The 16,941-nt window shown below is 39.7% G+C and overlaps 2 protein-coding genes across 4 annotated transcripts in view; one reads left to right on the top strand and one right to left on the bottom strand.

Moving 5' to 3' along the window:
• sbno2b (strawberry notch homolog 2b) overlaps positions 1 to 5,394 on the bottom strand; it is a 57,860-nt gene extending 52,466 nt beyond the window's left edge. For all 3 annotated transcript variants that reach the window (XM_062395014.1, XM_062395015.1, XM_062395016.1), the window contains exon 1: positions 5,255 to 5,394. The gene's annotated coding sequence lies outside the window, so the exon portion shown is untranslated. The remainder of the gene's footprint in view (positions 1 to 5,254) is intronic.
• tm6sf2b (transmembrane 6 superfamily member 2b) overlaps positions 1 to 16,941 on the top strand; it is a 43,354-nt gene that overhangs the window by 21,304 nt on the left and 5,109 nt on the right. The window contains exons 3-8 of the mRNA XM_062395018.1: positions 9,513 to 9,631; positions 11,913 to 12,016; positions 13,869 to 13,966; positions 14,054 to 14,157; positions 15,930 to 16,012; positions 16,426 to 16,550. Of these exons, the coding sequence (XP_062251002.1) occupies positions 9,552 to 9,631; positions 11,913 to 12,016; positions 13,869 to 13,966; positions 14,054 to 14,157; positions 15,930 to 16,012; positions 16,426 to 16,550 (594 nt within the window). The 5' untranslated portion in view covers positions 9,513 to 9,551. The remainder of the gene's footprint in view (positions 1 to 9,512; positions 9,632 to 11,912; positions 12,017 to 13,868; positions 13,967 to 14,053; positions 14,158 to 15,929; positions 16,013 to 16,425; positions 16,551 to 16,941) is intronic.

Raw genomic sequence — 16,941 nt, 5'->3', positions numbered from 1 at the left:
GTTGACCAAATATAATGGTGTATGGTACATATCCAATCAGAGGGCAGGTGAGCACATCAACATAACATTATCAATAATACCAATACTGTCCTGTGCTGGAAAAAAATACACAGGACAGGGATATTCATTTAGGTCAGTTGCCAGCAGAGGTTCAGTTTTGTGAACTCTGCCCTTCTGCTGTTCAAATCTAGACAGTACTCTATTCCTCTCAGACTGACCTCACTTCTCTGGCAGGCGTGAGAATATTGCACCACATGCACAGCGTCAGGGAGCCTGTCAATGTCTGTCTGGGCCACTTGGCTATGCTAAGTTCAGTTCAGTTCATCAGTAGGCTTCAGCTAGCTGGGCTGGCTGACTGACAGGATCAACTGATGCTGATACCTCTGGAACAATGGCTCCACTGCGAGTTAGCTAAACTCAAAGTGGATCACCTAATATCACCTCAATCTTACACACTGAACCTTTAAATACATTAATATCAGCAGACATAATGTTATTTCTAAGCTCTCATATATACATTTCTGTACTGCTGATGCAAGTTAATCTAAATTAAAGTGTATTATTGCATTGTATCACTGTAGTAGAAGAGGGCATTGCTTATTTTCACAAATCCCACCTCCAACAATGTCTCTATATAACTATGAAAGATGGGTGAGGACAAGGTACACTAACTAACTAAAAAAAGGTTGCCTCATTTGGATGAACACACATAAATGAAAGCAGCAGGTCCTGTTCGATTAATTAAACCATTCTTCAAAGACAAAAGTAAGTTAAGATATTGTACTGCCAGTATTACAAATACGGCTGGACGAAACAAGATCTGACCGACTTAGAGCAGCTCATAGCAGCGGCATTAGAATAGGCTGACCAATACAGACAGACTGTTCCTTTTCGCGATAAACAAGATGTCCTCTATCCCTGGAGGACACATAAAACAACCCTGGGGATCAATCCACTAGCAAACAGGAATGGCAAATAGAGTTTTTACTCAAGTTTACTACGCCACAGACCAGAGAGTATCCTGTACCAAGTTTGTAAAATGACAATTCAGAACCACATATAGCAATGCAAATACGCCTGCTTGATGACTTAAAAAAAATCCAGCAATCTACCTGCCTTTCTGCCATGTTAAGGATTCAAGCTTAGAAAATCAATCGGCAAATGCTAAATTTCCCAGAATAGAAGCCGGACTTGTCCATGATGTGAAGTGCATGGACCATATCTGCTGACACTGGAGCCTCTAGGCAGGGACTATGATAGTGGACAGTGATGTTAAGGTTTCACTCTATGTCGTCGTCGTCGTCCCCCCCCCCTTGATTTAACTGTTGTTACAGTAAAGGGATTTGCTCAACATGTGTGGTTAAGCAGTGGGCTGCAGAGAAAGCACAGTTTTAAAAAGGCTTACCACATTGAGCTTTCTCTAGTTCTGAAACACCCACATTACAAAGAACTCATTTTGGTTTTGTTACACTGCAATCATACAAATTTGGCAAAAAAGTTCTACAGTCAGGTTATGAATTGAATAACAGTTTTTACCCTAACATAAAAATGTTACTAATGCACTTACTATTATAATTGCTTAAGGGCTAAAGGAATTGAGTATAGTGACATCTCCTTTTCAGGCAAGGTTGGATTCAGGAGTGATGAGACAGAAAATGTTATTATAAAATAAACAATATAGCCACTGTCATACATGCAAATACCTTTAATACATCTAAAATCGACACAGGCTGAACATCATGAGAAAACAGTCCTTTTTCCCGTAAACTACACTAACATTGCACATTGAAACGAGGGTCAACCGTTTACGTTTAACCCCTGTTATATAGCGTCAACACACAATTGATGAATTCTCATCTTTTGTAAAATACCTAACACAAGATCACCAAGGATCCTAGGGTTAGCTATAAGAGTCTGACGTAGACAGGACCACTGACTTTGTGCCATCGATACCAAGTCTGTAGGTGTAAAATAAGTCATACCTTACACTATACAACATAACTCCAAAAGCTTAACAGCACGTGCTGTATGCCAGCCTTCAAATAACAGTTTATATTTCTCTTCTCTGTACATCACATAGGAGTGTTTTGAAATGCAAGCTCCTAACTGAAACAATGACACACAGTATTCAGTCACCCATCAATGTGGACAGGGATATTCTTATCATATTTCCCATAAGTCCCATTTTGAAAACAGTGCTTGCTTTTCTCAGAGGGAAGTTGACACAGTTTTTCCACAGAAATCCATAAGGCAAAGAAGTGAGGAATGCCAGTGAGTGTTATGCTCCCCTCCATTTCACTCATCTCTTACAAAGCTCTTATGTGGCTTGGGACAGATCCACATTGCCTCCAGGTCTGGACACTGGCTGGGACATAGGATACTCATAAAGGACTGGTTTGTTTCTTGTCACAGTGAGGAGGTGAACACTACAGCCACATATTCCAAACAATCGCCACTTGTTCTATCTCCCTCTTCTGAACAAACATCCATGTTGTGTTTAATACATAAACTATTATCAAATGAATGCCAGATTCCAGGAAAGCAGGAACTGAATCAAATGTATTACCTAGGCCCGGGTCCCCTCCTCCACTCCACATTTTTCACTCTCACTCTAATCAGCCCACAGGCCATAAATGAGATTTACAACTGGCACCAATTGGAGAGGGGAGAAAAAGGGCTAGTAAAGACGAGGGGAGAGGGAGAATGGAGGCCAGGGAGCATAGAGCAGGGGGCATGAGCAATTGGGTGAGACATTTATCACTGCTGTTTTGGATCACTCGACAAACAAAATAAAACAGTACAAATATTTCCTGGTAATTATAATAATCATCTGAAGGCAAAAGAATCCCAACCTGAACATTACATCAGTGGAAATTTACGAGGTTATGTCCTGATACATTACAACATTTATATTACAAACTGGCTTGTCCTGATTTGTGAAATACCTCCATGTTCCCTATGTATCATTCTTACAGTTCCTGTAGGCTCTAAACACCCTATCAACAGATCCAGTGTGTTTTGCAACCCTCTGAGTCCCTGCAGGGCAGGCAGCCATCAACTGTCTGACACAGCAAGAGAAATGAGAGGGGGGTGCAGCTCAAACATGCAATTTAGCTCTAACACACGAGCACTGTTCAGAGATTACCTTCACTGGTATGACATTCATTGACACAGGCAGGCATTTACAAATATTCCCAAAATATATAAGGGCATACTATTTAATTTTCCCAAAGGTAGACAGTATTATATGCCTATTTTTGTATTGCTATTATCTTAGCAACAGCGATTCAAAGGACAAAAGAAAAGGAACACCATATGATGATACAATTTATCTGTATGATTGTCTCTGAGAACAACAGTTTAATTACCAAGTTTCCGTAATCTAGGGTGTGGATAATTAAAACTAAAAAGGAGTTGTGTTTATTCCCTGTATCTCTGCTTCACAATCCAATTTAAACAACCGTTCTGTTGCCATTAAAGTCTACACTGGTGCTGTAAGAGGAATTGGACAGCAAATAACACCAAGGCCACGGACCACATCACCGGGGTTAAGGGCACTCGGCTAAAACCGTGACAGGGACCTAGCTTGTCATTCACGTCACAGTCACCAAATAGTTTCCATCAGCAAGAGGGGAAATGACATAATTAGAAAAATAGCCAGCCACCATGGCAACCTACTATGTCAAGGCTTGCGTGGAACTCGACTACCTTTGGCTGCAGGCAACAGACACACTGAAAACTAAAGAGTGAAAATTGCAGGAAAGATTATTTTTTTTTAAAGAGCAGCCTTGTGAGAGCTGTTTTCTGAAGCACTGACAAATACTCCAGTGAGTTTGGTTTCTGTCACACATGAAGTGAAACCGTTTCAGTCCATCCATGTTAACTTTTATATAAAAAATACAGAAGAAAGCAAATTCAAGAGAACACCAGTGAACTGTTTATGCTTATGGTGGCGCATGAGGGTAGTGCAGTGTAGATTTCAATATAAACACATCAGCCTATTATTCCTTGGGGAGCACTTCATTCTGATCCACCACTAAGGCATAGCCAACTCTCTATAGTTCAAAATGATATGGAGATGCATTCATGCATTAAACAATGAACACAGATACACCCCTAACTGCACAGATCACCAAACTTTATTATGGGAACAATCTAGAACCTTGAGTTTGATTTGTGTTTATTTTCACTGTCTCGTTTAGTCATGTAATTACGACAAAAGCGGCAGAAACCGGAGCATGTTCCAACTCACTGTACCTTGATATCACGTTACAGTCTATTTACTTATGCCCAGCTAGCATTAGCTAACATCTTCTCGTGTATGCTTGTCTGTGAATTAAAGGCACAAGTGTGTGTTCGTGGACTTAATGTTTTCACACAAACAGCACCTCGGTGTGAATGTGGCTCTTTCTGAGGTCCGGAGCTTCCCTGGTCTCCACAGCACAAAGGAAAGCAGCCACAGCTCGACGCTACGGAGCAGCTGCGACCACAGCTAGCTTCCCGAGCGACCAACAAAACACCGAACAAGCCGTGGCAACCGAGAGCCCGCTAGCCACAAAGCATTTCCACTTCATCCAGTCCATCGTTTAAAGTAGTAATCGACGACGGTACAATTGAGCATATCCCGAATTACTTTGATAAAACCAGGCGTACTTCTGGTAGCTAACTGTGCTAGCTAGGTTAGCATAGCTCCTAGCGATTCTCGACTGGGTATGTTCGTTTTGTACATTGTCTGCGAAGGGTAATATGATGGCATTACTATGTAGTTATCTCAGGAAAAATATGACACCTTAAATCGTTTGATCCCGCCACGGGAAGGCTCATATTGGTGGCTTAGATACCAAGGATTGTGTTTATATTGTAAAAGTTACAGTAGCGTGTATTATCTGTAAGGCAGATTACTTGCTGGTTAGCTAACATCAAAGCAGTTGCTTATTACCAAGTAACTAGCTAGCGTAGTTAGCCTCTGGCTTTTCTTAAGGCTAGCCCGGTGATTCGGAGACATCAACACAAGTGGTCTTTTTAATGGGTTCCCCCTGCCCCTCACTTCGCTGGGTTTCAAGGTATTCTGAGTTTACAGATAACGTGTCCTTACGATAACGCCGGACTCAAGAGCAGCCGCCGGAGAAGCGGCGTAGCCCGTCGTAAAAAACGTGCGCGCCTAGGAGAGGCTGCCCAGGACGCATCTTGTTAATCGGCGACCGCCGATGTGTCGCTCGCCTTTTTCCAACAATATCCTCGACGTTGCACTCACCGTTCAGTCGGTATCTTATTCGAATTCCAATCCCCGGCAGCGCGACCCGATTCTCGACGAGGAGTCGCCTCGAAGAAACGGAAACTGGGGATTTTATCCAACTTATTCTTCTTAGTTGTTTTCTCCACTTCCTGATTGAGACGGTGCCATTTTGAAAAGCGAAAAAACGCTTCCGCCGCTGTGGTGACGCGCAGTGCCGCTTGTTGATCGCGAGCAGAAAACAGCTCGGGCCATAAATAGTTCATCGCGTTAATAACACCTGAGCCTCCACTTCACCTCAGCACCGTGTTATAATACACACACATGTATAATACACACACATGATGGGAGATCAGAGAAGAATTAAACCCCTATTGATGACGTACAGACCCTTTACGACACATTCATGATAATAGACGGATAATAACAACAAGTGAGGAATATGCCCTATTAGATATAACATTCCTGAAGAGTTTGGTAAAATATAGTAAATGTATTTATTAGCTTGTATTTTGTTAACCATTTATGACAACTATTATGTTTCTTATACTCAGAGATTTATAAACAAACTGAGTTTATACTTTACACATTACAGCACCTTCAGTTACATTGTGCCGGCAAGTTAAAAATTAAAAATTGAAGGTAAACAATAGGAAACTGTCAAAAAACGAGCAAAGAATAGGAAACAAATAAAGAAAGGGTTCAAAGTAAGAGCAGATGAGAAAAGAGTCAAAACAAGGGAGAATATAAAATATTAAATGATTTAAATAGGTCAGAACTAAGGCACACCTTCGATGTCATTAAGAGAGATTTAACAGATGATAATTTGTTCCAAAGAGAGTGGGGTTCCTGACGGGAAAGGCCTGCTCACCTTGGCTTCTCAGCTGGGACTGTGGATTAGTGAGAAAGGCCTTTGCTGAGGACCTCAGGTTACGACTGCGCACACATGGTGTCAGAAGATGTGACATTTACTTAGGTAGAAGTCCAGGATGTGGTATTAAAGTCAGTAGAATGTCATATTAACAAAGTATTATTCAACCTTGTGTAAGTGAACATGACACAGATGATTGATCCAACTCAGTACTTATTTATCATCTGAGGATTGACATTATGAGATTCCGATAGATGTCACCCGATGAGATATTGAATATTGTTTTATGTATACATATTTATAAATGTGTATAGAGCAAACACAGCTGTAACCCTCACTTGTATTTTGATTTTGATATTTTAATTTGAAAGTAATGTTCTATGTGCCTGTGGTTTATTTCAAGAGTGAATTACGTCTATTTAGGATTATTTTATTATTTTGGTCAGAAAATGTGCTGGCAATGATAATTATAGATGACTTGACAGAAAAAACCTTGCACAGCTGCATGAAATACACATGGGAAATACATCTGATAGTATTGAGTATAAATGGTATAAAAGTATAAAATAAGTAATTAAACAAAGAGAAAATAATAATAATAAAAAAACATGTCTGGATTTTCATATTGTATGCATAGCCTCTGTACTTTTTGGTTGTATGATAATTTGAAGACAATTATAGTATAAAAGCGTATTCGATTTTTGAGGTCAAATAAAGTACATGTGCATCTTCCTCCTGCAGGTCCCTGTCTCATCTTGGCATCCGTCTATTCTATGTTATTGAACGCTCGAGCTGGAAGAGCTCCAGTTGTTTCCAGCAAACACACACTGCTTCAGCTTTCCTGGTATAACAGAACCCTTTTCCCAACAAAGCAGGGTTGTGGGAAGCAAGGGCGGTGTGTGTGTGTTTGTGTGTGTGTGTATAGCGTGTGTGTGTGTGTTTGTGTGTCTTTGTTTTTATTTCAAGGTGGCACTCATGAGAGATGGGCTACCGGCAGTGTTGTGCTTTGTTTTCCCAGTCTGATTGTGTTACATTGTCTGACGTCGGTAATGTGGTAGTTGATGATATAGGATGTTGATTAAATGCATCACGACACATCTTAGTTGCACAATGTCAAAGCTCATCATTGAGGACCTTTTTGGAGATTAACAATGCTCGGCATCCTCAGTGACCTCACTGTACCAGGATTTGCTGAACACAACATCAACAGGATCTTGTGATGAAAACAAAGGGACACTTCTGATCATATTTTAAACTTTCTAATAGAAACTTTTGTTTCAACTCAAAAATGACAAATTTCTGTTTTTCATTGCGGTATGGTGCCTGCTCTTTTAGTTTTAATATGGCGCCCCCTGCTGTAATCCGTAGCTAAGGGGACCAAAAACTCCCAACTCATTATTAAACTTACAAGATACATTTTATATGTATTTTGTTATTTGAAACAATGTTTAATACTGTATTGTAAGTCTAATGTTTGCTTGGTAATATAAACATGTTTATGTGTATTTTATATAACTTTATATATTAATTTTTTATCAAATTATATAAATTATACATGAATATCTTTAAATTAGCATGTATACATTAGACGTAAGAGAGATAAGACATTAGGGCCCACAAAGTTAGATATTTTATTGTATTATCTTTTAAGACAAGTACAGTTATTATAGCAAAACGTTTAGCAGACTGGTTTCGATTGATCCTACACTAACCTTTTCTTCATTCATCTTTTCTCCTCCCCTCTTCTCCTCCTCCCCTCCTCTCCTCTCTCTTCTCCTATCTGCTTTCCTCTCCAGTCATATCTCCTTTCTTCTTCTCTCCAGCCATCTTTTTGCTTGTTATAACAGTTTTATTATTATTATTCGGTCAGTTTACTGCGAGCTGTGATGCAGGTAAATTTGTCTGTTAAAACTGTGTATCTGACAGAAATGCAATGATGTTACAGTCAGTCTTTCACATGTTTTGCTTATTCAGACGCTGTGAACACATTTTTGGAGAAAGTGAGTTACTTTAAATCGTAAACCTTCTTGATCTAGACTTTAAAAGAGGATTCCAAGACACCTCCTCAGTTTGAATATCATCTTTGTAGAATAAACAAAACTCAAGCTCAGCTTTAGGTCAATTTCAGGTGGAGGAAATGCATCTAACTACATTTGTTGGACTTTTTTGAACCATTAGAATGCAAAAATGTCTTTTGATATAAACATTAACATTTCAAATATTTTAGTTTATATTTTAAGTTTACAACGTTTGGTCGATGGAATAATTAGAGCTAAAAAGAAATAAACAGACTAATAGGAAACAAACATTCACCAGTGCATCTTTAGATCTCAATCCGCTTAAATTTGTTAGTGAAATGTCACATTAACATGCATTTATTAGTCCCAAACACATGCACAGACACACTCATGCAGGTAGGGAAATTTAACCTCTGCTTTTAACCCATCTGGTGCAGGACACACAGAGCAGTGAGCGACTATGGTCAGTGCCCAGGGAGCAGATGTTGGGGGAGTAAGGTGCCTTGCTCAGGGGCACTAGACATGGGTAGGGAGAATCCTCTTGGGTTTTTGAACAGATCAATCCAGGTTTGTCTTTTTGTTGTTTCTCCGTGGAGTCATTCCAGTGACGAACAAGAGACCTTTTCTTCAGTATATTGTCAGCTTGAAGATAGGAAATAGTGGGGTTCGAACCCGGGTCCTTCTTGTTGAAGAACATTCACCCTACCGACTAGGCCACATCGCCTGCATGAATACGTTGTACCACAACATTCAACATCCAGTGTCACAAGAGGTCAAGCCAGTTGAAGATGCCTGGAGAACCATGGTACGTTGGAGAAGAATTGATTTGAATTCTGATTGAGTATTGAAGTTCAGAGTGGTCAGTATGTTCCTCTCTTAGTTATAGGTTTTTATGAGCACTATATATACTGCACATTTCATGAAACACAACACTGATTGCACCAAAGAACCAGATCAGTAGAACTTGAGAGTGCATTGTTGGATTAAGTGGAATGTCGACCTATTTTCTAATGCGATTTATGTAAATCTCTGACGAAACCAAATTGCGCAACTTTCCACCCAAAAGCTTCTTTGTCTCCGCTTCATTATTTCCTCGGTGAAGGCCATGTCTGCCTCAGGCTGGCTGTAATTCCATTAATCCACTGAGAGTGTAGCCTGACGGTAAGAGCTCACTCTGCTCCTTTTCCATGTTGTTGTATATTGTCGATTTCATTTGGATTTTTTTCAAAAATATTCATGTAATTTTAAGTAGGGGTTAGGGTTCAGATTCATTGAGTCTATTTCAGTTTTGATGAATATATTGATGTCTGGCAAAGTTGGAGTATCAACTTGATTTCATCATTCACAGTTCTTATTGCTAAAACAGCTTGTTATGTTTGTTTATCTGCAGCTTTTCTCTAAGGAGGGCAGTTGAACTGCTTTTGAAGAGATGGAGACTTCCGTGTTTTTATTTTCCTTATCTGCCCTCGGCATTCTTTATGCCATGAACACCATTCCAGAGCTTCAAGAGTAAGTCATTACATTTGTTGATTTCTTATTGTTCAGTTTCTATGTACACATCTGTATAAATCCACTCTTGTTTTTCTAGGGAGAAAGCTGTTAACTATTCTGATAAAGTCATATTAATAGTTTTAGACATAAATACAATACACTCACAACACATAAAATAACAAATACTAATATACAATCAATAATCACACTTTTAGAGTATAATTTCAAGAATATGGATAAGCAATAATGCTGGTGATCTTCATTGATCGTGGGGTGACAGACAGTATCACCACCACTAGAGGACACTGTATGCTTATAACTAAAGTGATTTTTCTGTCTGTGTTTCACTGTAACTACCTCATAAGTCCTTGCTGCTAATTTAATGGCTTAAATTTTCAAGGTCTATTTGCCACTTGTGTAACATCTTCAAATGATAGACCGTGTCGTGTTGTTCATTGGAGACAAAAAGAAAAAAGCGTAGGGAGCAAAAATAACTAAATGAGCGAAAATAATCGGATAAGTCGCTAATAACATTTGCTCCAAGGGAACATTTTCTAATTTAAATCCTATTTGTTTTCCCTGTTTATTGGAAATTTGCTTTTTGAGTCTTGTCTATTGGTGATTACATACTACAGGCTGGATAAACAGAGCCCTCACTTTTAATCACAAGATATTCCTCATTTTGGACAGACTTTTATGCTCCTACTGTGTAAATACCTGGTGGTGGTTCCTTTTTCTGAATGTGTGGAACCTGACAATCAATACAAACCACACAGAAGAGTGTGATGAATTGCTCTTGACATACAATATGGCTCACGCTCTTTCACTCTGCAAACAAACTGCGTCGTGTGCGTAAATCTTCCTGTAGTGTTGAATTGGAGAGGCAGCGAGGGAGCTTCCCTTTGCTCTGGCAGCATTTGTTTTCTTTCTGCGAGGACACACTGTGAGATTTCCGAGGAGGTAATATTGTTCACTGGGAGATACATCTGGCACATTAATCTTTTCCAGTTTGAGGCAGTGGTACTTTTGACCAGTAAACATGGAGGGCAGCGCTGAACTACCATGGCCTTACCTTGCTTGCCTCTCCCACCCTTGCCTGTGATGGATTAGGCCTTTGTAAAGCTGTGCTTTTGCACCACTGGTATAAGCTCACCAACACAGCAGCATGAGTCAAATGTTACAAAAACAATTAAACGTTGTTGAGATGTGAACTAGAAATAGCGTCCGGGTGATAAAACAACATCAATAGTCCTCGCAATATCATTTTCATCAATGTCAATATAATAAAACATTATTGATCTACATTAGATTTGCTAAATCTTTTGCCGGGAATCAAGTGTCATTCTCTGTCTATAAAGAAGAGTTTAAAACCACAACCTTCACTTTAGAGCAAAAATCGGTCTCTAATTTTAAAGGATATAATAATAATATACAATATACTAAATGAATAATCAAAATAATAATAATGTGAAATTCATCTTGACATGAATCAATATTGATTGATATCAAATTAATATTCTTCATACAATGTTAGTCAAACTAAGGATACAATATTATTAACTTCATCACTCTGTGACTTTTTCTTTGACAAAACTGGATACACTGATCAGACAGTAAATATAGTAAATATAAGATTTTCAATACATTTTTCATTGCAAAACAATCGGTCAATGTGTATATTACAAGATAAAAAAGGCACACTCTTATTTTGAGTTTTTGCATTCCAAGACTTCTACCTGATCAATAACAGGAACACTTCAGCATTTCCTTTCTAGATGTCAGCATTTCCTTTCTAAATGTCATGAACAAGTGATGCTTCAAACTCAATAATACAATTCTAAATCTAAGATTAAACATAAATTACTACTTGCACTCTTTTCTTTTATTAAATCATCATTATTATTAAAAAGCGACCTCAGATTGTGGGTATCAGGAGGTTTAAATTCAATGTGACGCCACCAGGAGCCTTCACACACAAGCCATCTCTCACTGGACTCAGCAGATCTTTCACATCCACTTCCCCTCACACTCCTGCATAATCTCTCCTGGTGCCAACTCTGGGTGTTTGTGTGTGATTATCATTCTGTCCGACTTCCCATTCGTCATCATTCTATTAATTCAGCACTGCACTGCAGAGAAGACTGGCAAGACTTCCATGTGGAAAAAAGAAACCTAATTAGTAAAGAGAACGAGGCAGAGAAAGGGAGATAGCTGTCTGAAAGGGCAGAGTGTCTGCAGTGAGATCGGGGCTGGAACACATGGACACCGTGTTGTTATTGGCTTTTCTCTGCTTCCACAGGCCGTATGTGATCCTGTGGACTGGTGTTGCCGTGTTGGTCGTTGTGTTCCTGTTCTACTTCCTCATCACTCGTCGCAACCCACCTAAAGACACTTTATTCTTTGGTAATCAACTCAAATATGTGCATTGGCCAACTTACTTGCAATGTATTTCCAAATGTTGGAGTTTAACAGAAGGAATTCCAGAAGGGTCACTCAGGGGTTTAGAGTGAAAGCATGAATTGTTTTGCATTCTATTCAGCCAGATTTCACCTGATATGTGGAAAGCTGCTTAGGCCGATCACACTCTTGAAGCTCAGACCTCTGTGAGGTACGGCCGACCCTCTGCAGGCTGAGGACCTTCACGGTGCTTATACTTACTTAACCTTTTAGCTATTCTTTTGCAACAGAGTCCTTGTTTGTTCCTGAGACAAAGGGCACAAAGGCACCTATTTGAAAATACTAATACCGGACCAAATAACTGCTCCTGTATAATACCACCCAGACTCCACAGAGCATAAGAAGGTCTGTATTCAGTTTGTTCGTGTGACCACCTTTCACACAGCCTTAATTCAACATTTCGGTCTCATATTCTACGTGTGCAGCTATTGGTCAAGCTGTGTTCTCCATTGTGACCCCATGCACAAACGCTTCCCTTGCAGCTGAAGCCAGGGGCTGTGCTATTGGAACCGAAGTGAGGGGATATATTGGTACTTGTGCCACAGGCGAAGCTCCTGCTATGTATAGGAGGACCATAACAATGAGGGCGAAGCAGTGTCAGCCTCTTCTCCATGACAGAGAGCCTTAATCCCCCCTGCTATCTCACCTGTGAGATGTCAGAGATAAACCTGCTTGTTCCAAGGGATTACAGAGAAGCCGGTACGCAGGAGAGACAAAAAGTGTGTTTGAGTGTGTGTATATGTGTGAAGGACAGATAGGAGCAATGTGATAAACCCCCATGGTTTAAGCTGTGGCGTCTGTAGAGAGACGACCGTGTCACCTACACAGAGAGTTTCTGTCTATAACGACATTCTGCAGTTTTCAGGTAGCAAATCACTGAAATGGTTTTTATACCTGTGTCCTATGAAGATTTTCCCTTGGCAAATCCCTGATACACACATGGTGCTCTGTCCAACTTTCTTACAAATACATTCTTATTTGTAGATTCTCACTTTCTTTTCATTCAAATCCGGTTAAATTAGTAATGGCTGAACCTATCAGCCCTTTTGTCTAAAAGCCAGACTTAACCCTCAAACAGCTCTTTTCTGCCAGGGGAAGTAGCTCCAGGTCCCTGAAGAGGCCTGGTCCCCAGGTCGAGAACCACTGCATCAGACTGTATCATGGCATCTGTGGACAGGCATTTATGGAGTTGGTGAACCAGTGTGTAATATTGTTATCAGACATGTGGGTTCTATGTTGTTTACCCTAAGTCTTCCAATTACAACTGTGCAGCTCATAACAGGATTAGTCAATCTGAGTAAATTCTTCCAATTATTAGCAGTTATATCGGACATGTTTTCCCCTTATAGATCATTAAGCAGTTAACCATAGAAATATCAGAAAGAGCCTTTGTGAGTTCATGCTGTTATACAATATATATTTTATATTATTCTGCTGTGCTTCAGACTGATGAGTCAGAAAACAGAAAAAACACCACTGAAGCTCAAATCAGCCCCTTTTAAAAAACTAGAATAAATTCACAAGTGTTATGAAAGATTAGTGTTTCTGTGACCCCCAAGCAGGAACATTTTGAAAACACATCATTCTCTGCTCTCACAGCCTTGGCATTCTTTACTAATTCACTGAATTTTTCTGAATAGACAAAGCAGATTGAGTTATAACATGAAAGCTTCTTTACACTTCAAGGTTTCCTAACTCCTTTTAGTTTGTAAGATTTGAAGCTGATATTAAAAAATAGTACTGAAGCCTGTTTGTGTGTCCACTGTCAGATGTTTTCCTTCTGATTTTTCCTTTGCAGTTTTTGCTGTATTTTCATTTACTTGTGTCATTGACCTGACGAGTGCCTTGGAATATGACGGCATTTTATCTGGATATATGAATTTCTACCAAAAGACAGTAGGTTTCTTACAAACACACACATCCATGTTGACTAATCACCTGTTGTTAGCGCTGTGCAATATGTATTCATGTTATGTTCTTCAGGGAGAACCCTATCTGGGAACAGCCTATGCCATCATGATGTGCTACTGGGATGGAATAGCCCACTTTATCATGTACCTGGTGATGATCAGCAGGATAACAGACAGGTGGGTGAAGGTTAAGTTAGGTCATGCTCATTTATCTCACTCTACAAAATGCTTGCCTCAAATAACTGTGGAGAGAATAAACAATATATTATCTACCTGTACCTACCTAAGCAAAATCTATGTAGTAGGATGTTTGTAAGTCTCAAACTCAAACGTTTGTAAGGTTTTCTTATATTTTAGCTTAGTCTGTTTGAAACTGAATAACATACAGGTCAGATTTAAGCATTTATGGGTAACAAGCTATTTAAAAGAGTCCTTTTAAAAACCTGTAGGCCATGAGGATTGTCATAAAGCAAGATACTTTTGAAGCTGATTGGGCCAGTCTCCAAAAACATTAAATGATTAGAATAAAAGTGAATAATGTGAACCTCTTTTACATCTAAGACCTGAAGTCAATTGTGCCCTATGTTCCAGATATTTATGGAAAGAGAAAAGAGGACAAAGCTCCATTAATTAATTGTTTATGGGGGTGCACAAAGCTACAAAGAGTGTGTTTGAATGTATAAGCCTTATAATTGGAAAGGAAATTCCTTTACAAGCCAAATTATGTTTATTGGAAATACACCCCTAAGACTCTGCTGCAACTCTGCAGCATTTGTTGCTAATTGAATTTTGTCTATTACAAGCCAGAGGGATAATTACACTATTGTTAAAGAATCTGGACGTACCTTCTATTGGAATGTAGATGAATGAGCTGGCAGCCTGACTTTGGAGAGTAACTTACAACCTTTTAAAACTGGAAAGACAAGAGTTTTGCTCACATGTGGAGCTCCTGCATGTTAAGAGTTTTTGGAAACAGATACATTTAAATGATTTGAAACTGTCTGGACTCTATGCGCTGCTATGATCAAAAATTCGATACTTTTTTCAGTTTTCTTTCCTCTAGCGTGTTACAGGTTTTTGTGTACATGTAAAAGTTCTGCAAAGATAAAAAGCCCAAACTTCGCTGTAAAGGGAGCAGCCCCGCCTTCATGATCATGGGACATTAGCTAGTCTGACACGCCCCCTAACAAAGCCTGGTAAAGCCAGCGAAGGTCAAAATTCTCTACACCTTGACTAATCAGAACACAGTAGACTAGCTGGCCAATCAGAGGAGACTGGGCTTTACTGGAGGTCCTTAAAGAGACAGGAGCTAAAACCAATTGTCTCAGAACGAGGCTGAAAAGAGGAGCTAAAAGGGGGGACAGTATAACCTTTCAAGTAGTGACCCAAATTAAGGTTATGAGTGTGGATATGAGAGTTATATGTCTCTTTTATGTTTTTAATGTTAAAGCTTTAAGGTAGGGTTAGTAAATTATTTCTGAAACACTTCTTATCTTATTAGTTGAAATCCTATTTTTGCCGCCTCAAAAAATAAACACAAACGCATCCTAACCCCGGCATTCGCTGCACAATACCACATATCTTCACCTGGAGAGAAATACACCATTGACGCAGAGACAATAGCCTGAAGTTAGTGAGCAAGTCACTGAAAGTTGGCCTTCCAGCAGTTGACAGGCAGAGAGCAAATAGCTCTGAAGAAAGGGCTGATGGGAGTGGAAGTAATAAGTAAAGCATCCAACCATCTCTGAGGGCTAACATGGAAATTAAATCAATGTCAGCCTTTTCATTATAGTGGGAGAAACAGTGTTAATCATTGTATTACGCAAATCATGTATGATAAATGTATAAGAAGCTCATGGATACAACCCTGGGGTTCCAGCTATTACTTTCTATTTACCCAGCAATCTCTACAAAACTATAACCCCTCTTGTTGTTTGTTTTTGTCACAGGAAAGCGTACCGTAACCTCGGCTTGCTCTGGGCCGGCTCGTTGTGCGCCAACATGAGCGTGTTCATTGCCGGGATAGTGGCAGGTGAGCCTCATCTTCTATTCCCCGTCTACCCGTCCTGTGATGATGAGCATTAATCAGGAGAACATCTGCACTGCCATGTACCATCAGTGTCACACAGTTCAGTCTGCCAACAAAACCCCCACACGGCCCGCACCTCGCCTGCCGTCACAACCCAGAGAACAAAGCAGAAAACAGACTCACAGCATCTGTTGTTGGCTTTTCAAACCGGATACAAAAGTGTCACAGGATCAAACTTGTCTGCAAGAAACATGTTTTCTCTGTTGTGTTATCAAAGACATGCTGTACCGTACAGCGTGTCTTAGCCTGAAGTGCAGTTGACATTTGAAAAGGGAGCTTAATTACTGAATTACATTGAGACGTTTACCATGTATCCCTGATGGTACAAACTAATGGACAGCTCTTCTCTCTGGCAGGTAAATACGTCTCAGAGATCCGTCCGGTTTTCTGGCTCAACTTCCTCTTCCTATTGATGCCTGTGTGGGGAGCTGTCACGCTGTTCACAAGGCCCAAGGACAGGCCGCTAATCGGCGGATACAATGTACGTCCAACGCATGGATGGTTAGACCTTGATGTGAATGTGGAAAGGCTTAAAAAGTGGTTTGCAGAATCTGTTTAATCTGTTCAACATACACGTACATTCCAGAGATTCAGACCATGAAAGGGGACAATGTACGGATGATAAGGCATTTGCATTTAGGACTTGCTGTAGTTTCAGGTTGATGAGACAGTAACATTTGAGGTGAGCTCATTTTAATCTGAAAGACGATCATTACAGTTTGTCTGCAAGTGGAGAGCTGCCAAATTTCTGTATATATTTGTACAGTCTTCTATTTCCTTGTTCTATCACATTCTCCAATGATTGAGTCAATCTTAAAGGTGCAGAAGGGAACAAATACAAAAATTACTTTTTCCTATTTGCTTAAACTGTC

This window comes from Platichthys flesus, chromosome 9, assembly GCF_949316205.1.
Source record: "Platichthys flesus chromosome 9, fPlaFle2.1, whole genome shotgun sequence".
NCBI classification, from domain to species: Eukaryota; Metazoa; Chordata; class Actinopteri; order Pleuronectiformes; family Pleuronectidae; genus Platichthys; species Platichthys flesus.
The sequence above is the reverse complement of the archived record's forward strand: the minus strand, read 5'-3'. Positions and strand labels throughout refer to the sequence as shown.